This window comes from Leptodactylus fuscus, chromosome 5, assembly GCF_031893055.1.
Source record: "Leptodactylus fuscus isolate aLepFus1 chromosome 5, aLepFus1.hap2, whole genome shotgun sequence".
In the NCBI taxonomy this organism is placed as follows: domain Eukaryota; kingdom Metazoa; phylum Chordata; class Amphibia; order Anura; family Leptodactylidae; genus Leptodactylus; species Leptodactylus fuscus.
Window position 1 is genome coordinate 133,069,533 of NC_134269.1, and position 23,808 is coordinate 133,093,340.

General features: G+C 44.5%; 1 protein-coding gene across 1 annotated transcript in view; it reads left to right on the forward strand.

The window, feature by feature from the left end:
- The first annotated feature begins 1,640 nt into the window (after positions 1 to 1,640).
- Positions 1,641 to 23,808, forward strand: part of PPP1R3A (protein phosphatase 1 regulatory subunit 3A) — a 69,594-nt gene continuing 47,426 nt past the window's right edge. Inside the window, exon 1 of the mRNA XM_075274227.1 lies at positions 1,641 to 2,471. Coding sequence (XP_075130328.1) covers positions 1,642 to 2,471 — 830 coding nt within the window. The 5' untranslated portion in view covers position 1,641. The remainder of the gene's footprint in view (positions 2,472 to 23,808) is intronic.

Consider the following 23,808-nt stretch of genomic DNA (forward strand, 5'->3'; position numbering starts at 1 on the left):
TTTTTGAGTCTGCTAATTCCATGCAGACTCTCCACAGACAGAATACAAAAGCAAATGTGAACCAACCCTTACTGCTGAATTTTCATGAGCAGCATGTTTTCCTGAAAGTTACTGCAGCCAACACCTGAACTTGGGTGGTTTTTGAGATGGCTCACTTTTAGGAACTGACACGTCTCCAGTTATTTTCAGAATTTATAAAGGTTGAAAAGACATTGGTAAAACCTATAGAAATCATTGACATGGTACAGGATTTAAACCCACAACATGAGAAACTTTGTGCTGCGGGTGTTATTCATCGTATTGCTAAAATTTTGTGAAATCTAATCCGCTTTGAGATGTAGTTTTAGGCTGAGGTAAATGTTGCTAAAAAACACTGAGGGGAAAAACACTTGCATTTTTACTGCTTTTCCACTATGTTTTTCATTTTTATCTTCCCCATATAAATCTATGGGGAATGCACAGGCATTTCTACAGGAAACATAATATGTCGCTTTAAAAAAAAAAAAAATCTGAAGTGTTTATTTGTGGAAAGTGGGGATGAGATTAATTGAAATCCCTTGTTGGGACTATAAAACACTGGTCCAGGTTCACTAAAAGTTAGAAGTAACCCTAGACAGGCAGTCTGAAAGTATGCCAGATTTAGCTCAGTGGCTGATGCTGTGCGATGGATCTGATATAACTACAACATAGGTTAACTTACTTTGATCCAGAACTTTACAATGCATTTATGGTGCATCTTGGCTCATGGCCAAGCCCCTGCCCCATTTTTCTGAGAAGCCATACCTACAAGTAAAATGTTAGCCAAAACTAGATGCACCAAGATGTATAGAGTTGTGCCAAAGATGAGTCACATTGTGCCACATTTTCTATTACCCCCATTTTTTTAATTATTCCCCATAGGATAAGTTCACACAGAAGAATTTGCCACAGATGTGGAGATGCATTCCACCCCCAAACCTACAGCAGATTCTGCCCAAATTCTGTCTTCGATTGCTTTCAATGTTTTCCCATTATTTTTCTCGGTTTTCAATTGGAAGCAGAGATCGCAGCAGGGCTGAAAAAATAAGCATCCTGCTCAATCTTGTCTCAGAATCCACGGCTCAAAACTCCCTGCTGATCAGGCCATTTATTTGGTCCTAATACACAGTGGAAAGACATGATTGAATGCCAATGCACTGCCTCTGCATCCCGTTGCAGGTAGACTGCAGCATGAAAAATGGTGACGGAATATGAAAAGGAGTTCCTCTATTTTCCGCCACGAGAACTTTATTTTAACCCCCTTTTATGCACCTTCTTGTGCATACGATATACTATATATACATTATTGGTAGAAGTGTGTGTACACACTGGTGATTTTATGTTGCCAGTAACAGTGTATAAGTAATATTTGTACATTAACTATCTTCTCTAGCTATACAATCAGAATAATAAAGAAATTACTGCATCTAAATGATTAAAAAAGGAATATGCAGGAACTATTTGGATTTTTACGCTAGTAAGTCACACTAAGGGCATCAGAATTTAAACCTTTAGGTGGAAGGCCAGCATAGTTTACAAGCCACCACACTTATTAATAGGCCTGACTACCCTTTGCAATGTCATGTGTAATGCTAATCCTCATCCTAAGTCACACAGTTTCAAATGTCAGCTGTCAGTAGCCGTCCTGTTTGTCTCCTGTACACATCTAGGAGAAAGATGGAGAATTTTGAAGAAATGAATGCAAGTAAAGATAACCTACTAGAACCACCAAGTATAAATGATTCTACTACGGATGAGGAGGATGTAAAAGCTACTATCAAACCTCGTTTATCTCCACTTCCCAGAAGACGTAGCTCTGCATCTTCAGATGATGGAGACCTGGAACCACCACCTACAGTCGCAAGGAAGGTATCCTTTGCAGATGCATTTGGATTCGATTTGGTATCAGTTAAAGAGTTTGACACATGGGAAATTCCAACTGTAATGCCAAACTTTGTAATGGAAAGCATTAAAATTGAGGAATTTTATTTAACACCAAGCTTTATCTTACCTCCAGTCACTGGCATTATGGAAAGGCTGCATGCAAAAAATGTGACACTGGAATCTGTGGATTTCATACCAGGAACATCAGCCATGAAGGGAATTATTCGAGTTCTCAATATTTCTTTTGAAAAACAGGTCTACGTCAGAATGTCACTTGATAACTGGCAAAGCCATTATGACCTATTGGCAGAGTATGTACCCAATTCTTGTGATGGGAAAACAGATCAATTCTGCTTTACAATATCATTGGTCAGCCCATATCAACAAGAGGGAGCACAAGTGGAGTTCTGTTTATGCTATGAAACATCAGTTGGTACCTTTTGGGATAATAATGATGGACAGAATTATGTGCTAACATGTCAAAAGAAGGAAAAAGTTATAGAAATTAGTAAGGATTCAGATGAGGTTATAGACAAAAATAAGAAAAGTTGTTTAAAGCCATCACTAAGGTAAGTCTGATAATAAAACTATGTTAATTAAAACACAATGTAATTGGAAACACATTATGCAAATTCAGTTTATTCTTTACACGTTAACCAAACATAGCACCAATTAAAACGGTGAGCAGAATACATTTTTTAAGAAACATGATAACAGTATACTAACACTCACACAAACAGAACATATAGTAAAACTTGCAATGTTTACTTTGCTTTCTGTGTTTTGTTCAAAATGTCTAGGTAGTTTGGTAAATAAACCAATATCCTTATTTGCACAGTGCAATAGACTTGTCTGTCACATAGAGCTGCATTATTATAATAGATAAATGAGTGAGGGGAGGCAGGAGCATTCCTACGTAGGAGCTGTACAAGCAACTTTTCAACTGTCATTAGTACAAACTGTGTGTATGCCATAATAATGTATTACCATAGTGCAAAAAATTGTAAAAAATATTTGTTACATTATTAAATTATTTTATTATTCATAGATCCTACTGTAGCAGTATATGGTGACGTGATCTAGCATAAATGTCACTGTTACGTAAATGATGAGAATGTGTACTTGGCTCTAGAGTGTGGTCTCACCTTTCTCCAGAACCATCTGTCACAAGTAGGAAGTTAGATAAGAGAGGGTAAAAGGGTAATTTCCCAAGGTCAATAGTGTGTACAATGATATTTGAAAGCTCTTGGCCACATTTAACAAGATATGTAAATTTAGGTAGTTTGGTTCATTTGTGGCAGCCAAATTGGTTTTTAATTTATTCTAGTTTTTTGTTGTTGTGTTTTTTTTTCCTTTTCCTTATATACGTTAGCATTCTGTGGATGTTTGAGTTTTCTTTATTAATGGGAAAAAGGTACAATAAAAATAATTTTAAAAAAAATATGTATGAGACTGGAATAACTCATGCAGTTTTTGATGCATTTTGGAGGTGCAGTTTGAGCATATTTTTATGCATATGTTTTGCAGTGAACTCTTTATGGTAGTTTTACTATTAATAATGTTAGTTCTCACAATAGTTGATTTAATTAGCAATAACAATTATTACCAAAATAATGCTGGGGATCCATGGCGATTTTGTGTTACAAGACCAAAGATTGTGTAGGCCAAGGTATAAGAAAGTCAGAACAGTTATTTTGGGCTATGACTGCATGCATAAAGACATACTGTATAATGATATGGAAAGCAGTAAAAAGTTATATATAATTTTTTTTTTTTTTTTTAATTTAATACTGAATTCAGTGGTGTACAATCACAATGTGTCAGTGGCTGAAACCCTTTCACTAACAGACATGCAAGTTCAAAAGGGGGAATTAGCTCCGTGTTGCAGAAACACAGCATTTTTGGCTGCTGCAGAAATGTAGCAGAAAAAGTCACACTATTTTTTTACAACACCAGCAACGTGAATAAGATTTCATTAATCTCATCCACACATTGTGTAAAAATAGTTGCAAAAAAGCTGCATTTTAAATTTAGATGCAGAATTGCAAGCAGTTTCCCTATACATATTCAATAGAGGAAGTACAAAATGCTGCATTTCACTAGGTGGAGCTTTAACCTAAGGCTTTTTGCAGATGACTGTGGCCGTGTTCAGAGTGCTATCTGTGTATTTCCCGGATAGTACACTGACCCATTCATTTCTATGGGCCCCTACACATGGCCATGAATTACACGGTCGCATGTGCGGGCCAACAATCCGTGCCACAAAATATAGAACAGGTCCTATTCCGGTCCTATTTTATGGCCCTTGCTTCCAAGGCTCCTATTCATTTCATGCCTTTAATTCACGGCTGGCCAGTAGAACATGGCCATGTGCAACTGGCCTTAGGTTTATGCCCCAGGTTCCAGAAACACAGCTTTTTTTGTTGCAGATTTTGCAGTTTGTTTGGTTTTTTTAATCAAATCCAGGAGTGGATTCAGCTGAAGGGAGAAGTATATAGGCTTCCTATAGATTTCCCATTACTTTCGTAGCCACCCCTGGGTTTGGCTCCAAAAAACATAAGGTGTGGAGAGAAAAGTCCTGCTTACACAGATCAGACGCAGGTGTGAACCTAGTCTATGTCTGTCAGAATTGTTTCCCATTAGAGATGAGCGAACAGTGTTCTATTGAACTCATGTTCGATCGGATATTAGGCTGTTCGGCATGTTTGAATCGAATCGAACACCGCGTGGTAAAGTGCGCCATTACTCGATTCCCCTCCCACCTTCCCTGGCGCCTTTTTTGCTCCAATAACAGCGCAGGGTAGGTGGGACAGGAACTACGACACCGGTGACGTTGAAAAAAGTAGGAAAAACCCATTGGCTGCCGAAAACATGTGACCTCTAATTTAAAAGAACAGCGCCGCCCAGGTTTGCGTCATTCTGAGCTTGCAATTTACCGGGGACGGAGGTTTCCGTCCAGTTAGCTAGGGCTTAGATTCTGGGTAGGCAGGGACAGGCTAGGATAGGAAGGAGAAGACAACCACAACAGCTCTTGTAAGAGCTAAATTCCAGGGAGAAGCTTGTCAGTGTAACGTGGCACTGACGGGCTCAATCGCCGCAACCCAGCTTTCCCAGGATCCTGAATGGAATACACTGACAGTGTATTCCCGTATACCCCATATATACACCCCAAATCCCCGTTCCAACGGTGTGCCCCCCCACCTTCACCCCAGAAATACCCTGCAAGTCCCCTAGCAATAGAATTGGGGCTATATACACCCACTATTTTTGCTACTGCCATATAGTGCCATTGTCTGACTGGGAATTCCAAGAATATATTGGGTTTACAAATACCCTCATTTCTTGCTACTGCCATATAGTGCCATTGTTTGACTGGGAATTCAAAGAATATATTGGGGTTACAAATACCCTCATTTCTTGCTACTGCCATATAGTGCCATTGTCTGACTGGGAATTCCAAGAATATATTGGGTTTACAAATACCCTCATTTCTTGCTACTGCCATATAGTGCCATTGTTTGACTGGGAATTCAAAGAATATATTGGGGTTACAAATACCCTCATTCCTTGCTACTGCCATATAGTGCCATTGTCTGACTGGGAATTTCAAGAATATATTGGGTTTACAAATACCCTCATTTCTTGCTACTGCCATATAGTGCCATTGTCTGACTGGGAATTCCAAGAATATATTGGGTTTACAAATACCCTCATTTCTTGCTACTGCTATATAGTGCCATTGTCTGACTGGGAATTCAAAGAATATATTGGGGTTACAAATACCCTCATTTCTTGCTACTGCCATATAGTGCCATTGTCTGACTGGGAATTCCAAGAATATATTGGGTTTACAAATACCCTCATTTCTTGCTACTGCTATATAGTGCCATTGTCTGACTGGGAATTCCAAGAATATATTGGGTTTACAAATACCCTCATTTCTTGCTACTGCCATATAGTGCCATTGTCTGACTGGGAATTCAAAGAATATATTGGGTTTACAAATACCCTCATTTCTTGCTACTGCCATATAGTGCCAGTTTCTGACTGGGAATTCAAAGAATATATTGGGTTTACAAATACCCTCATTTCTTGCTACTGCCATATAGTGCCATTGTCTGACTGGGAATTCAAAGAATATATTGGGGTTACAAATACCCTCATTTCTTGCTACTGCCATATAGTGCCATTGTCTGACTGGGAATTCCAGGAATATATTGGGTTTACAAATACCCTCATTTCTTGCTACTGCCATATAGTGCCAGTTTCTGACTGGGAATTCAAAGAATATATTGGGGTTACAAATACCCTCATTTCTTGCTACTGCCATATAGTGCCATTGTCTGACTGGGAATTCAAAGAATATATTGGGGTTACAAATACCCTCATTTCTTGCTACTGCCATATAGTGCCATTGTCTGACTGGGAATTCTAAGAATACATTGGGTTTACAAATACCCTCATTTCTTGCTACTGCCATATAGTGCCATTGTCTGACTGGGAATTCAAAGAATATATTGGGGTTACAAATACCCTCATTTCTTGCTACTGCCATATAGTGCCATTGTCTGACTGGGAATTCCAGGAATATATTGGGTTTACAAATACCCTCATTTCTTGCTACTGCCATATAGTGCCATTGTCTGACTGGGAATTCAAAGAATATATTGGGGTTACGTGCACCCACAATTTTTGCTACTGGTATATAGTGCCAGTTTCTGAGTGGAAATTCCCCAAATAATTTGGGGATTCATTCACCCTACATCTCAGGCTCTTGCCATATTCACCCAGGTTGTCAGTGCTGCACCAGCTCGTTCCCAGACAGCTCAGCCCGAAAAACACATTACCTATATAGAGAATTTGGACAATCAAGACAACATGTTCTAAATCTAATGTCTGCACCTTTTCCAGAATTAAAATAAAGGCAGCGTTTAACTTTCAAATAGCACTGCACAAAGGAAGATCTTATCAGCTTGTATCATGACATGCTACTAAAAAGTGTCATTTGTGTATCTTAATGTAAATATAGTTGTATAAGCTTTTTGGGTTTTAGGCACTGCCAAGTTGTTTATTACCACCCGCTCCCTTATAATGATGATGACGCCAAAGTCACTGTGGGTGTTCAGAGCTCACAGCTTTGGTTGACATTTGTCTTGCTCTCTGTCGGTACCAGCTGTCTTTTTGGATACCGTAAAGTTATGTTGACTTTATTAACAGCTATAGAAGCTTTAGCCAGGTTGTGACGGTGTGTAACCCTAACAACACTAAGTGGGATACACATTAATAGTCAGTCTATGTATGCTAAACGTATCACTGAAGTAATTTTTTTTCCCTCTCCCCTAATATAAGAAAGGAACAGACATTAGACCTAGACCGGGGTTCGAGGCTTGTAAAAATCCAGTATTATTTGTTCTTCATGATGTGAAATATGTGTTGAAAAGCAACCCAAGATGAAGTCAGCCATGTGTGCCAGTGTGTTACTTGGCATGCCTTTGCTGGCCCCAACTGTAAGGGTCACTCTCCATTTCCTCCATTTTCCACTCCCCTTCACACCATTTGTGGTGAAGCAATGGGATGCACTGAAGTGCACCCTCTAGCCTCGTGTGGGACAGGGACATCAGATGCCACTCCAACCCCCTCGTCTTCCTCCGCCAGCCAACGGTGCGAAGATGAGAGGAGTGTGCTCTGAATGTTTTCTGCCTAGCAGAGGCTAGTTCTCACTTACGAAAATGGCCCCACTTTGACCTGTATATCATGCACAATGGTGTAGGTTTCAAAGAAACATGGCACCAACAAGTTGAAAAACGTGGGCCATGCGTGGACCGTGTTTGAGTCTGGCAAGCTCCAGATCTGCTACCAGGTTCCAGCCATTATCACAGGCGCAAAAATGCCAGGCCCCAGGTGTAGCAGGGAAAAAAAAATGCCATCTCAGCCAGGATGGCATCCCTGACCTCGGAGGCACTGTGCTGTCTGTCCCCCAAGCTGATCAGTTTCAGCACGGCCTGCTGACATCTCCCCACACCAGTGTTACAGCGTTTGCCGCTAGTAGCTGGGGTGGAGGTTGCAGCATCGTAGGGTTTCAGTCTACTCCTGCCATGAATTTTGGCCTGGGAGAGGAGATAGGCCACCCCAGTTTGCACCCGGGGACCAGACTCCACCACATTCACCCTGCCTGTCATTAAAGATAAGCACTGCAGCATCCCTGACCACAGGCACTTGTCCATGTGTCGGTGGTCAAGTGGACCTTGCAGCAAAGTGCAGAGCTCTGGGCCCGACTGATGTTATGGGACACATGCAGGCGCAAGGCAGGGACAGCACACCAAGAGAAGTAGTAACGGCTAGGCCCAGCATAGGGAGGTGCCCCAGCTGCCATCTGCTGACGGAAGGCCTGGGTATCCAGAAGCATAAACAAACACCAACATCTCCAGGGCCAGCAGTTTATCGATGAGGCTGTTAAAGGCTTGGGCATGGGGTGGGTTGTGTTGTACTTCTGCCTGCAATGAAAAGCTTGGGAGATGTGGAGTGGCTGGGAAGAGGCGCATGATGGTGCAGGCCAAAAGGGCGCATGAGGGTGAACTCCCCAATGTGTCAGAGATAGGTGTGTAGGTGTCCTTGCATCATATACTTGCACCATACTTGGCTTTGGAAGTTAATTTTGTGCCAAAAAGTGGTTAAGACCGTGATACCTCAGCTACTCCCGTTACACTGTCTATTGACAACTCCAGCACTGAAATTACCACCTTTGGAAGTGGACCATCACTTCTAAGATCCCAAAGGAAGTAGGCAAGAGATGTGCAGTGCAGAAAAAAAGATGAGAAAATAAGTGTAGGCTGTAGAGCACAGAGGGATTGGAGAGGACAGAGCTGGTGTCGGCCAGGTATTCCCACAACATGCACCTATACTTGTCCCTCCTGGTGACACTAGGACCCTGAGTGGCAGTAATTTGTCCAGGGGGGGGGGCATTAACGTGTTCCAGACCTAGGAATAAGTCTTCCAACAGGGTAGAGTTTTGCATGCCTTTGCTTCTACCCACTGTTTTTGTTGAATTAGCTTCCCTCCACATCTACACTGCTTTAGCCCCTCAACATCACCCCAGTTTATGCCTTTGCTTCTACCCTGTTTTTTTGTTGAATTAGCTTCCCTCCACATCTACACTGCTTTAGCCCCTAAACATCACCCCAGTTTATGCCTTTGCTTCTACCCTGTTTTTTTGTTGAATTAGCTTCCCTCCACATCTACACTGCTTTAGCCCCTAAACATCACCCCAGTTTATGCCTCTGCTTTTACCCCCAGTTTCTTATGCTTAGCTTGCCTCCACACCCACACTGCTTTTGCCCCTACACATTACCCCTATCCATGCCTGTGCCTCTAGCCATAACTCTGCCACCCATGGAAACTCATGGTGCAGAAAGTGAGGGAGCTGACTCTGAGGAACCCTTGGGTTTTGTAGCTGGTACTCCATCAAAGGTCTCTGCTGCTCACACACCCTGCTCAACATACGGTATCTAGGGTTTGAGCGTGTGGTGACCTCGCACAACAGTAGGTGCTTCAGGCAGATGTAGGCTTTGCTGGAGTGTATTGCGGCTAGCTCCAGGTACTGTAGACTTGGGAAAGTGGGTGTCCAAGTGCCCCACTTTCACCCTTATCTCTGCTAATTTGGGGTATGTTTTTAAAAATCGTTGCACCACTAGATTGAACACGTGGGCCAGGCATGGAACGTGTTGGAGGCTGGCAAGCTCCAGAGCCCTCCAACAAGACAAAAAAGCCTGGCCCCAGGGGCAGCGGGGATAAACAAATTGCCATCTCATCCAGGATGGCATCCCTGACCTCAGAGGCAGTGTGCTGTCCGTCCCCCAAGCTGATGAGCTTCAGCCCGGCCTGCTGACGTCTCCCCACACCAGTGTTGCAGCGTTTCCAGCTCGTAGCTGGGGTCAATCTAACAGCGGAGGAGGAGGGTGGTGTTTCAGCCCTCCTCCCAGGAATGTTGTGTGGGGAGACAAGTCAGTCTACCACATTTTGCGACCTGGTCCATGCCTCAAGTACATTCAACCACTGTGCCAAGATTAAAAGTTAGCGTCCCTGTCCGCATGCACTTGTCCATTCATAGCTGGTCACGTGGAACTTTTGGGCAAAGCGCTGAACTTAGGGACCGCCTCATGTTTGGGGAAAAGTGCTGGTGTGGACGGCACAGTGAGGTGGCGCAGTAGCCAGCAGGCCCAAAAAGGGCAGAGTGTCCACAAGCCGGGACCCCAACATCTCCTGGGCCAGAATTTTTGAGATGAGGCCGTTGAAGCCTTGGGCATGTGGGTGGGTTGTGCTGTACTTTAGCCTGGAATGAAAGGCCTGGGAGATGGGGAGTCGCATTGCAAAGTGTGTAAACCACACTCAGTTTGTCCTCGACCTATACATTTAAAAATTATCTCCCCCAGCGAGGAACGTGGCCTCGATGGGGGAATTTTTCTAAGGAAGCTAGAAAAGAGGGCATCTTGGGCCTTGCTGGCTCAGGTCTAGCTTCTGTCATGCAGCTGTCTTCTGCCTCTGGACATCCCTTTGCCTCTAGCCACCTTTTTCCCTGCTTAGCTTGCCTCCACATCCACACTGCTTTTGCCCCTAGACATCACCCCAGTCCATGCCTTAGCTTGTACCCCCAGTTTTTGCTGCTTAGCTTGCCTCCACATCCACACTGCTTTTGCCCCTAGACATCACCCCAGTCCATGCCTTAGCTTGTACCCCCAGTTTTTGCTGCTTAGCTTGCCTCCACATCCACACTGCTTTTGCCCCTAGACATCATCCCTATCCATGCCTCTGCCCCTAGCCATAACTCTGCCACCCCTGGAAACTCATGGTGCAGAAACTTTGGGAGCTGACATTGAGGAACCCTTGGGTTTTGTAGATGGAACTCCATCAAAGGTCTGTGCAGCTCACACACCCTGCTCAAGATATGGTATTGTAGGGTTTCAGCGTGTGTGAATGACGGACAACAGCCTGTGTTTGGACAGATGTAGGCCTTGCTAGAGTGTTTTTAGGCTAGCAGCGACTCCTGTACACTTGCAAAAGTGGGCGCACAAGCGCCGCATTTTCAACAGTAGCTTCGGTACATTTGGATATGTTTTCAAAAAACGTTGTACCACTAGGTTAGACATGGGCCAAACATGGAACGTGTTGGAGGCTGGCAAGCTCCAGAGCCGCTACCAGGTTCCAGCCATTATCACAGGCGTAAAAATGCCAGGCCCCAGGTGTAGCAGGGAAAAAAAAAGCCATCTCAGCCAGGATGGCATCCCTGACCTCGGAGGCACTGTGCTGTCTGTCCCCCAAGCTGATGAGCTTCAGCACGGCCTGCTGACGTCTCCCCACACCAGTGTTTTAGCGTTTGCCACTAGTAGCTGGGGTGGAGGTTGCAGCATCGTAGGGTTTCAGTCTACTCCTGCCATGAATTTTGGCCTGGGAGAGGAGATAGGGTACCTCAGTTTGCACCCCGGGACCAGACTCCACCACATTCACCCTGCCTGTCCTTAAAGATAAGCAGCATCCCTGACCACATGCGCTTGTCCAAGTGTCGGTGGTCAAGTGGACCTTGCAGCAAAGTGCGGAACTAAGGGCCCACCTGATGTTGAGTGACACGTGCTGGTGCAAGGCGGGGACGCCACACCGGGAGAAGTTGTGACGGCTAGGGACGGCATAGTGAGGTTCCACAGTTGCCATCAGGTCCGGGAAGGCGGGAGTTTCAACAAGCCGGAACGCCAACATCTCCTGGGCCAGCAGTTTAGCGATGTTGGCGTTCTAGGCTTGCGTGGGTGGGTGGTTAGCGGTGTATTTCTGCCGGCGCTCCAATGTCTGAGAGATGGTGGGTTGTTGTAAAGAAGCGCCTGATGGTGCCTTTGATGGTGCAGGAGAAGAAGATAAGACAGAAACAGGGGAGGATGAGGGAGAAGTCAACAAAGTGGCGGAGGCAGATGAAGTGATGTCCTGGCTCGTCCTCTGGAGTGCATCGCCAGCACTGTGAGCAAAGGCAGTGGCATGAACGGCGGGCGACGTTTGTCCTGCTGTTGCTGCCTGCCACTGATTCCAGTGCTTGGATTCCAAATGACGGTGCATTGAAGTGGTGGACAGGTTGCTCTTCTCAGGGCCCCTACTCGATTTCGAGAGGCAAATTGTGTAGACGACACTATATCTGTCCTCGGCGCATTCCTTGAAAAAACTCTACACCTTTGAGAAACGTGCCCTCGATGGGGGAGTTTTTCTGGGCTGGGTACAAAAGGGAACATCTTTGGACATTCCGGGTCTGGCCTGGCTTCGGCGAAGCTGTTGACCTCTGCCTCTAGCTACCCTTTTTGGTGCTGCACCTGCCTCAACATCCACACTACTTTCCCAGCTTGACATCCGCCTTGTCCAGGTGGGGTCAGTGTCCTCGTCGTCCACCACCTCCTCTTCCAACTCCTGTCTCGCCTCCTCCTCCTGCACAATGCGCATGTCAACTGGCTGCCCTGACAGCAACTGCATCTCATCGTCGTCGATGAGGGTGGGTTGCTGGTCATCCGCCACCAAATCGACCGGAGATGGAGGAAACTCTAGTGTTTGAGCATCTGGACACAGATACTCGTCTGTTAGGTCCGTGGAATCGCAAAATGGAGGGGCAGGTTGCGGTACAGTCAAAGGAAGGGAGAACAGCTCTGGGGAGCAGGGACAGTTGGGGTTATTGTTCTGGGAAGATTGGGAATTTTGGGTGGAAGGAGGACAAGACTGTTGGGTAAGAGGAGGTAGAGGCTGACTGGCTGGTGGACAATGTGCTTTAAGCGTTATCCGACAGCCATTGCAAGACCTGTTCCTGGTTCTCGGGCCTACTAAGGCTACTAAGGTTAATGTTGAACTTTTGTGCAAAGTGCAGAACTTAGGGCTCGCCTGATGTTAAGGGACACACGCTGGTACAAGGCTCAACTCACCCTAAGTGCCAAAAACACTGCTGGTGCAAGGCTCTACTCATGCCAAGGGCCTCAATCTCTGCTGGTAGCTCAACTTAAGGTCCTGTAACTTTGTTTGGAAGGGCTCATGTTAAGGGCTAGAAAAGTGAATTTTGGAAGGTCTTACCACATCACACACACACTCAAAATGACAGTTAAGGGTGAGGGCTTTTGGATTTCCCATTGTCTATTCCATCCGTGGTTGTCATGGGGAACGTGATTTAAAGGGGTGGTTGTTACTGTTTGTTGAGCTTAAATTGGGGTTTGTGTTCATCCATTTGGGGAGTAAAGAAGGTTTCCAGGTATTTTCCCATTTTGATAGAGGTTTTTTGGAATGTGGAAAGTGTGTAGTTGTTAGGCTGTGATGTTGGGGTAATAGAGGGTCTTTGGTGTGTTAGATGCCCCCAGACATGCTTCCCCTGCTGTCCCAGTGTCATTCCAGAGGTGTTGGCATAATTTCCTGGGGTGTCATAGTGGACTTGGTGACCCTCCAGACACGGATTTGGGTTTCCCCCTTAACGAGTATATGTTCCCCATAGACTATAATGGGGTTCGAAACCCGTTCGAACACACGAACAGTGAGCGGCTGTTCGAATCGAATTTCGAACCTCGAACATTTTAGTGTTCGCTCATATCTATTTCCCATTCATCCAGAAGGACAGTTGTGAGGTCTGCCACAATCTCCATTGTAGTTCATTCTAAGGCACCATTCACACAGAGTAACGCCAGGCGTCATTTGTGTGTAATTTGTGTGTCTTTTACGGCCGTCATAAAACGTTTACATAGAGTTCTATAGGAAAAGACGGCCGTCATTTACGGCCGTCATTTACGGCTGTCATTGTAATGACGGCCGTAAATGACGGCCGTAAATGACGGACGGCCGTAAAAGACACACAAATTACACACAAATGACGCCTGGCATTACTCTGTGTGAATAGAGCCTAAAGCTGTTCTGAGGGGTAGAGATTGTGATTTTGTACAGGCCAGTCAAGTCGTTCCATATCAGATTCACCCAACCATGCCTTTGTGGACCTTTTCTGTGGGACTTTTCTGACATAGATGGAAGCATACAATTCTCTCAAATATCTTGGTACGTTATAGCATTAAGATTTCCCTTTACTGGATCTAAGGGACTTAGAAAAATTCATTAGCATTAATACTCCTCTACCAGCTTTTACAGTTGACACATTGCAAACAAGTCAGGTTATGTTCTCCTGGCAATTGGCAAACCCAGATTTAGCCATCAGACTTCCACATAGAAAATCATGATTCATTAGTCCATAGAATATGTTTTCTTTCACATGTTTGTAGAGACAGACTGCAAGGCTAGCTACTGCATGTTATACACTTGTAGCATTGGGAATGAATGATACACCTGAACCCAATGATTAAGGGGAGTCACAATATATTAGTACATAAATAGTATAAGTGAATAGAGATGAGCAAACACTGTTCGATCGAATACATATTCGATCGCATATCAGGCCGTTTGAGCTATTCGATTCCAATTGAATACCACAAGGCAAACGCACTAAAAATATGTATCCCCTCCCACCTTCCCTGGCGCTTTTTTTGCACCAATAACTGCGCAGGGGAGGTGGGACAGGAACGACAACGGAGGCATTGAAAAAAAAAAAAATCGGAAAAAGTAATTGGCTGGCTAATTCAGGTGACCTCCAATTTTTACGAATGATGGATTTAACATTCGGTTAATTTGAGACTGTGAACTATGTCACTATGAGACAGGGATAAATGTATAGGCAGGGTTAGCTAGGGATTACCTTTATTTAGGTGGGAATGTTACTCACCCAACTCTTTGGGGCTCTATCTGGTCGGGATCCCTGTCAGCTTGCGATATGCGGGAGCTGACTTTTTCCCATAGGATTGCATTGACCAGCGTTGATTGGCCGAATGCCATACAGAGTACAGCATTCGACCAATCAACGCTGGTTCTGCCGGAGGCTCATCTGTGAGGAGGCGGAGTCTAAGATCGGACTGGAATGGAGACTGCTGTGGACCGATCTTAGACGCTGCCTCCTCCGGCAGAACCAGTGTTGGTTGGCCGAATGCTGTACACTGTATGACATTCGGCCAATCAACGCTGGTCAATGCATTCCTATGCCGAGATGTAGCAGTACTGGCCGTGTGCTCAGCTCAGCTACACCGGAGATGCAGCCAAGCTGAACACATGGCCAGCACTGCTACACCGAATATGAAGCAGAGCTGGCCGTGTGCTCAGCTCGGCTACACCGGAGATGCAGCCAAGCTGAACACATGGCCAGCACTGCTACACCGAATATGAAGCAGAGCTGGCCGTGTGCTCAGCTCGGCAACTCCGGAGATGCAGCCGAGCTGAACACACGGCCAGCACTGCTACATCGGATATGAAGCATAGCTGGCCGTGTGCTCAGCTCAACTACTCCGGAGATGTAGCCGAGCTGAGTGCACGGCCAGCACTGCTACACAGCGGTAGAACCGCTAATACACCGGAGAACCGCTGAACCCTGCTGCACACTCAGCTCTGCTGCATCAGAGATGTAAGGATGGAAGGGGAACCTCTTTCAATGGGAATTGGGGAATAAGTTGTTAACAAACCCCTCCAACAGTGGTACACCTAATGCAAGAACAAAGTTTTGCACATGCTGAAATCCTACATATCTGACTTTGTGTCTGGCTGAAAAAAATGGTTTCCCCATGGAGAGGCCGCAGCAGACACCAGTGGTCACATTTAAAAAACCCATTCAAATGAATGGATTTTAAAGCTGGAGTCCTGGTGTTCAAATCCCGCCAAGGGCAAAAAAACATCTGCAAGGAGTTAGTATGTTCTCCCCGTGTTTGCATGGATTTCCATCCCATGTTCCAAAATAGACATACTAATAGGGAAGAATGTACATTGTGAGCTCTATGTGGGGCTCACAATCTACTTTATGAAAAAAAAAAAAAAGAGAGACATTACAGAGTAATAAATCAAATTCACACAATAGTGAGGGCCCTTCTCACAAGATCTATGAGGTAGAAGTAATGACACAAGAGGTATAATTCCTTATACAGTGGTCCAGTGTATAACACTGTCAGGGCTCATAGGAACCTATATATCCAATTTCTAGCTCTCGAAGACAAACACAGCCAAACATACATTCAAAGTGAATGTATGTCTATGGAAAGACAGATGGTAAGCAGAGAATACTGCACTGATATTTAAAATGCTCCAAAATTACTTGTTTATTAGGGAAGTGTGTGTTCCTGTAGTTTTTTTAGACACACCAATGGTGGATATATTTTGAAAAGCACTGGATAGGTAGAAATATTAGCTCATTTTGATGGCTTGTAAATGCTACAGACATAATGGCACCAACAGTATGCTATAGTTGAACGGTGTATCAGGCTGGGGAACATGTCTGCACAAGTGGCAGTAGCTGTGGCAATATGTGTGGCACTGCAGCAGTGCATAATATGATGGACTAGGCTGCAGAACAGGTCTTCTTGAGTTGTGGCAGTGTGGTAGGCACTAGGCAGCTGTTGCAACATGTGTAGCAGTATGGCAAGCCATAATATGATGAACTAGGCTGCAGTACATGGCTGGCTGAGTGGTGGTCCTTGTAGCAATTTAGGAGTAGCATCAGCATCAGTACAGTAAATGGAAGGGATCAGCCAGAGGTGTTTAAAAATTCTCCCAGATGTATTTGTGATTCGTTGTGATAAAAGTAATTTTTTCCACGCTACCTATGGATAGTTTTGTCCCTTTAGATGCACATCACCATGGATATATCGTTTGGCAATGTACAAAAAAAATTTCTACATGGGAGATATGGAGATGGGTGTGTACTTGCTGCCGCCAGCATCAGCGGAAACAATTCTGCCACTAATACCACCAGTGCTGCCACCCTCACCCTGAGAAATTCCCCTAGGTCTTCCCCAAGCAGGTTGGAATTACTATCACCACTGCCAACTCCCTCTTCATCGGATGTCACCTTGTCACCCTGACCCAGTTGCCAGATCCTATTGGTAAGAGAATTATCATTGGCAATGTCCGCATCATCATCTTCCCCCACTTTTTTCTAAAATATCAGGGGTGAACCTAGCCTCTCTGCTGGCTTAGGCAAACTATAGAAAAAACAAATACCCACCCGGCTATCTTTAGTTGCATGATGTTCCTACTAATTAAAACATGCCACCCCATTGGCAGATCAAAAAATTCCCTCATTTGGGAATTAATTTAGTATAACTCCCTTTTTTTGGCCCCAACACAATACACAACCCTTGTTTTTGTGCACCTTCCCCCCCAATCGCCTCATGAAAAGTGCACCCCTGGATAGATAGATAGATAGATAGATAGATAGATAGATAGATAGATAGATAGATAGATACTACTTTATCACCTACATTTTTAGCACACTGAATCTTGTGAAATTTTATTATTATTTTTTTTTTTACAAAACTAGATGTGTACTGTATCTTGCACATGGTCCCATGTATAACTAAATGACTTAAGTTTGTGATATTTCTTTAATGTGTTTCAATATATGTTAATGATTCTAGACTATGTGATTCACCAAGAATGTTAACTAAGCCAGCACTTTAGACATTTGGCCTGTATTTTATTTATACCGTATATACAGGCCAGGAACGAAGACCCCGCCACCCCCCACCCCCGTCACATGCTGGGTGACGTGGCCACATAAGCTCAGGCCCTCCCCCCTCCAAGTTTAAAATTAGCCCCGGGGCCGGTCCTCACCGGCCCCATACCTTTAGAGTTGCAGGCCGGCTCCTGTGCAACAAGCTCGCAGGAGCTGATTTGTTCTGATGACAGCCGGGAGTCTAATGAAGGCTCCCAGGCCTGTCATCACTATATTACTATTGCGGCTGGTCTATGACCAGCATAATGGTCTATGACTGCATAATAGTGAAAAAAAAAGTTTTAAAAAAATATAATAAATAAAAGTTCTAAATCACTACTTTCCCTAGAATACATATAAATGCGGCACCCGATCTCTGTTATGCAGGTTTCCGTTTTCTGTCAGCAGAAGACAGAAACTGACATTAATTGTCCGCTGGTGAGCGTCTTCTGCTCTCCGTGGCGAAATTGTTTTTTCTTTTACTGGACACAAAGTCCTGCAGGTCTGACTTTGTGTTCAGTTAAAAATGTTTCGCCGCGGAGAGCAGAAGGTGCTAACTGGCGGACACTTTTCAAACCCATTCATGCCGATGCCTGCCGATTTCCGTCTCCTGCCCAGTTTCTCGGTCTCCTGTATAACGGAGATCAGGCGCAGGTGTGAACCTGCACTCAAAGTAGAAAATTACTGTGAAAAAAAATACATTAGGTATCCCTGTATCTGAAAGTGCCCGGTCTACTGAATATAGGGTATCTGCAGTGCTCCTATTCCTTCGGGAAGGGGTTAATAGGAGCACTGCAGATACACTATATTCAGCCAGGCTGAGTTCCAAATAGGGGGAAAAAAAAACAGTCCTCAAGCTCAGGGAAGCGGCAGACAGACAACCAAAACACCCCCTCCCCATCACCCAGCATCTACTGCACCCAAAAATTCCAGCCTTCATTTTTGAAATTTTCCAGTAGCTGCTGCATTTCACAAGTTTTTTGTGGTAAAATTAGGGGTCTCGGCTTATATCCGGGTCGGCTTATACTCGAGTATATATGGTAATATATGACTGGTTCTATTAAATATAGAAAAATGTATATTATAATCTAACAAATGTGCATTCCAGAAAAGTCACCTTCACATTCTGATATGCAGAATTATCAGTTTATTCCTATATCTGTTGAAGATAATTTGTGATCTCTTCCTTTAATTTGCTACAATTATTTGGCTTCCTATAATTAGCTCAATTCACTTTGAATTACCTGCTTGCTATTTATCCTGGTTAAATGGAGAAGAATAATGTGATTTTTGTATTTCCAAATTAAGAAAATGTTCTGAAAGTAATGTCAAGGTTTTTTACTTCTGCTTCCATTGTCAGTTTAATGACAAAAAAGATGCCCATACTTCAGTTCAAGCATAATTAGGTCTTCATGACATAGGAAGTACAATCACTGACATTGCAATAATGTAGACAGCAAAGAACATATTTCACACCCTGTGCAAAGTCTGACCCATCAGCGGTTGCTTTGCTCCTAATAAGTGATTCCTCTAGGTTGAAAGGATTATAGATATACTGATAATTCTATCTGAATAACTCCTTTTTCTACATACAACAATCTCATTTACTGTGTAGAAGACATAAATGTGTCACCAGCTCTTTTATTTCTTAATCATTAATTCTTTGTTGCCAAACAAATAGTTGAGGTTCTAACCTTATAACGTCCTTGTTTGTGCTATATCCATGGGGGAGTTCGGTAAGCCAAGTTGCTTTGGCTTTTCTTTCAAGTAGCACGTATGCAGAAGAAATGTGCACATATCATACTCATAGGGGTTCATGAAGCTGGAACTTGCTTGGCATTTATAATTCAGTTTATTTTTTTATTTATTTGTTTTTGGTGACTACTACAGAAAGATTACGAAACTAGATGAGCAGCCATTCCACAGTTTGGTCAACAGAAATGGGTTTAGAACTAGAAACATGGCCATTTTAAACACAATGGGAGTAAGTTTATTCACGTCTGTTTTTCTGACAGACAGAAAGATGGTCAATTTAAAAATGGACATACTTTATCTTTGTCCATATTTACAAACACAACGACCCACTGGAACTCAATGCATCTGTTTTAACCGGTGTTAAACAGATTGACATCCATTGAGTCAAAAAAGAAAGACCAAATGAAATTAATCTGTTTAACAGTAGGCTTGAGCGATCGGGATCGGAAAAGATCGGATTCCGATCAGCGATCGAGTAAATTTCACGATCGCGATCTTAATTCCGATCTCGATCTTTTTAGGCGGGATCGAGGTCGGAGGTTATTTCCCACAATGCTTTGCTACTGGCCAGGCATTGTGGGAAAAGCTAACAATGTTAGCTACTAGAGATTAGCGAGTACTATTCGAAACGGCACGCTCCCCTAGGAATGAATGGATGCAGCCAGCACACAGTCTGTGCCGGCGTCCGGCCGCTTAACTCCCTGCGTGCCGGCTGTTTCCATTCATTCCTACGGCATAGCAGGGAGGTAACAGAAGAGTATACTGGACTGTGCTACATCTGCATTACTGTACATTGACTTGTCTTTCTACTCTTCTGCTTCGTCCCTGCTTTACTGTATACTCAGCTCTGCTACATCTGAGATCTCCGGGGAGTGGAGTACACACCGGGAGAGGAGGCAGCAGCGGTTCTGTGCAGGTAAGTGGGGGGGACTAAGTTGCCGGCGGATTTTTTAAATCACTACACAGTGTGGAGTCCAAAATTTTTGGACTCCACGCTGTGTAGTAAATAGGATCGTTTTTAAAATCCAATTTTCGATCAATAAAAAAATCCCATTGACTTACATTAGGATTGGAATCGGGATTGGGTTCAAATGGAAAATGATCGGTAATCGGATTTTAAAATCGATCCTGAAATCTCAAGATCTGCTCAACCTTATCTAACAGTCATTTAAAAAGATTCAATACAGCCATTACAAAGTGGAACAGACAAACTGTTTCACAAAAACTGACATGCACAGCCATTTTTTGGCGTATTTTATGTTCGTGAAAATAGAACGGTCATGTCAATAAGTCCTTACTGAGAATCCTCTAATGGGCTACTTGAGGGCTTTATTAGCTGGACAATTTTACTCACTCAAGGGATCATAAATTTACCTAGATTTGGCCAAGCAAGAAGTTAAAGAGGCTCTATCAGCAAAATGATGCTAGGGGGATATCGTCACTTCTTGGGGAGAGACCACCGCAACACTGAGGCACCTGACTTCCTAATTACATCATGGAAGACAGATTTGCATATTCTTCCCAAAATGATGCTGTAAGAGTCCCACATATGCGTGAATAGCCTTTAAAAAGTTATTTTAAACCTCCTCGAGGCGAGGAAGAGCGAGGACAGGAGGGCGTCCCTGGAAGAAATAAGAGGAAGGCGTGACAGCAAGATCATGTCGAACCGTGAAGGACCGCCCACCATGCACTATAGGTATGATTTACAAATATGTTTTTCTGGTTTTATTTTAAAACAGGGGGGAGGTTTAAAATAACATTTGTGGTGCCTGAATAGCCCTTTTAAAGGCTATTCATTCATATGTGGGGCTCTTACAGTATAATTTTGCTGATAGAGCTCCTTTAATGGTACACATTTATAACTAGTGCCAAAGTTGAATGTCAGCTAATTTATTAGATTTTGACAGATTCAAGATGGACTTTGACACGCAGGATATACAACATACAGATATAGCAGAGTTACCTCGAGCTTCTGCAATTGGTTACATTTCTGCAGTGTGATATCTTATCACTGAAAATAACAAAAACATTGAAAAGTCCTGAAAATATTTTTTTTCATAGCATTTTGTTGTCTTATGTGCTAAGAGATCACGCTGCAGCAGTTCGGGTTAACTCTGCTACATGTGTGTCTCACCATCAAGTTGAAAGTATGGCACTTTTTCTCATTCATGAATTGTGCCACATTTATAATAAGTAGAGATGAGCGAACACTAAAATGTTCGAGGTTCGAAATTCGATTCGAACAACCGCTCACTGTTCGTGTGTTCGAACGGGTTTCGAACCCCATTATAGTCTATGGGGAACATATACTCGTTAAGGGGGAAACCCAAATCCGTGTCTGGAGGGTCACCAAGTCCACTATGACACCCCAGGAAATGATGCCAACACCTCTAGAATGACACTGGGACAGCAGGGGAAACATGTCTGGGGGCATCTAACACACCAAAGACCCTCTATTACCCCAACACCATAGCCTAACAACTACACACTTTACACATTCAAAAAAACCTCTATCAAAGTGGGAAAATACCTGGAAACCTTCTTTACTCCTCAAATGGATGGACACAAACCCCAATTTAAGCTCAACAAACAGTAACAACCACCCCTTTAAACCATGACAACCACAGATGGAATAGGCAATGGGACTTTTCTAGCCCTTAACATGAGCCCTTCCAAACAAAGTTACAGGACCTTAAGCTGAGCTACCAGCAGAGATTGAGGCCCTTGGCATGAGTAGAGCCTTGCACCAGCAGTGTTTTTGGCCCTTAGGGTGAGTTGAGCCTTGTACCAGCGTGTGTCCCTTAACATCAGGCGGGCGCTAAGTTCTGCGCTTTGCACAAAAGTTCCACATTAACTAGGCTGAATGGTACAAACCTTAGTAGGCCCGAGAACCAGGAACAGGTCTTGCAATGGCTGTCAGATAATGCTTAAAGCACATTGTCCACCAGCCAGTCAGCCTCTACCTCCTCTCCTCCTCTTACCCAACAGTCTTGTCCTCCTTCCACCCAAAATTCTCAATCTTCCCAGAATAATAACCCCAACTGTCCCTGCTCCCCAGAGCTGTTCTCCCTTCCTTTGACTGTACCGCAACCTGCCCCTCCATTTCGCGATTCCACGGACCTAACAGACGAGTATCTGTGTCCAGATGCTCAAACACTAGAGTCTCCTCCATCTCCGGTCGATTTGGTGGTGGATGACCAGCAACCCACCCTCATCGACAACGATGAGACGCAGTTGCTGTCAGGGCAGCCAGTTGACATGCGCATTGTGCAGGAGGAGGAGGCGAGACAGGAGTTGGAAGAGGAGGTGGTGGACGACGAGGACACCGACTCCACCTGGACAAGGCGGATGTCAAGCTGGGAAAGTAGTGTGGATGTTGAGGCAGATGCAGCACCAAAAAGGGTAGCTAGAGGCAGAGGTCAGCAGCTTCGCCGAAGCCAGGCCAGACCCGGAATGTCCGAAGATGTTCCCTTTTGTACCCAGCCCAGAAAAACTCCCCCATCGAGGGCACGTTTCTCGAAGGTGTAGAGTTTTTTCAAGGAAAGCGCCGAGGACAGATATAGTGTCGTCTACACAATTTGCCTCTCGAAATCGAGTAGGGGCCCTGAGAAGAGCAACCTGTCCACCACTTCAATGCACCGTCATTTGGAATCCAAGCACTGGAATCAGTGGCAGGCAGCAACGGCAGGACAAACGTCGCCCGCCGTTCATGCCACTGCCTCTGCTCACAGTGCTGGCGATGCACTCCAGAGGACGAGCCAGGACATCACTTCATCTGCCTCCGCCACTTTGTTGACTTCTCCCTCATCCTCCCCTTTTCCTGCCACTTCTCCTTTTGCCCGCGCCATCATGCGCCTCTTCCCAGCAACTCCCCATCTCCCAGGCCTTTCATTTCATGCTAAAGTACAGCGCAACCCACCCACATGCCCAAGGCTTCAACGGCCTCATCTCCAAAAATCTGGCCCAGGAGATGTTGGAGTCCCGGCAGTGTCTACTGCGCCACCTCACTGTGCCGTCCACACCAGCACTTTCCCCCAAACATGAGGCGGTCCCTAAATTCAGCGCTTAGCTTAGCTGGGAAGAGGCGCATTATGGTGCAGGCCAAAAGGGCGGATGAGGGTGAACTCCCCAATGTGTCACAGACGGATATGTAGGTGTCCTTGCATCATATCCTTGCACCATACTTGGCTGGATTGGACTTTCATTTTGTGCCAAAAAGTGGTCAAGACAGCGATCCCTCAGCTAATCCCATTACACCATCCATTGCCAACTGCAGCACTGAAATTACCATCTCTGGAAATGGTCCAAAATCTTTCTCTGCATTTAGCCAGGCTTGATGCTATGGTAGGCTCCAGGGTTCTCTTAATGCATATTGCATGGGGGACTCAGATGTGTTTCTCAGCACTGAGACCACCACTTCTGACATCCCAAAGGAAGTAGGCAAGAGATGTGCAGTGCAGAAAAAAAGATGAGAAAATAAGTGTAGGCTGTAGAGCACAGAGGGATCGGAGAGGGCAGAGCTGGTGTCGGCCAGGTATTCCCAGTCAGAAACTGGCACTATATGGCAGTGGCAGGAC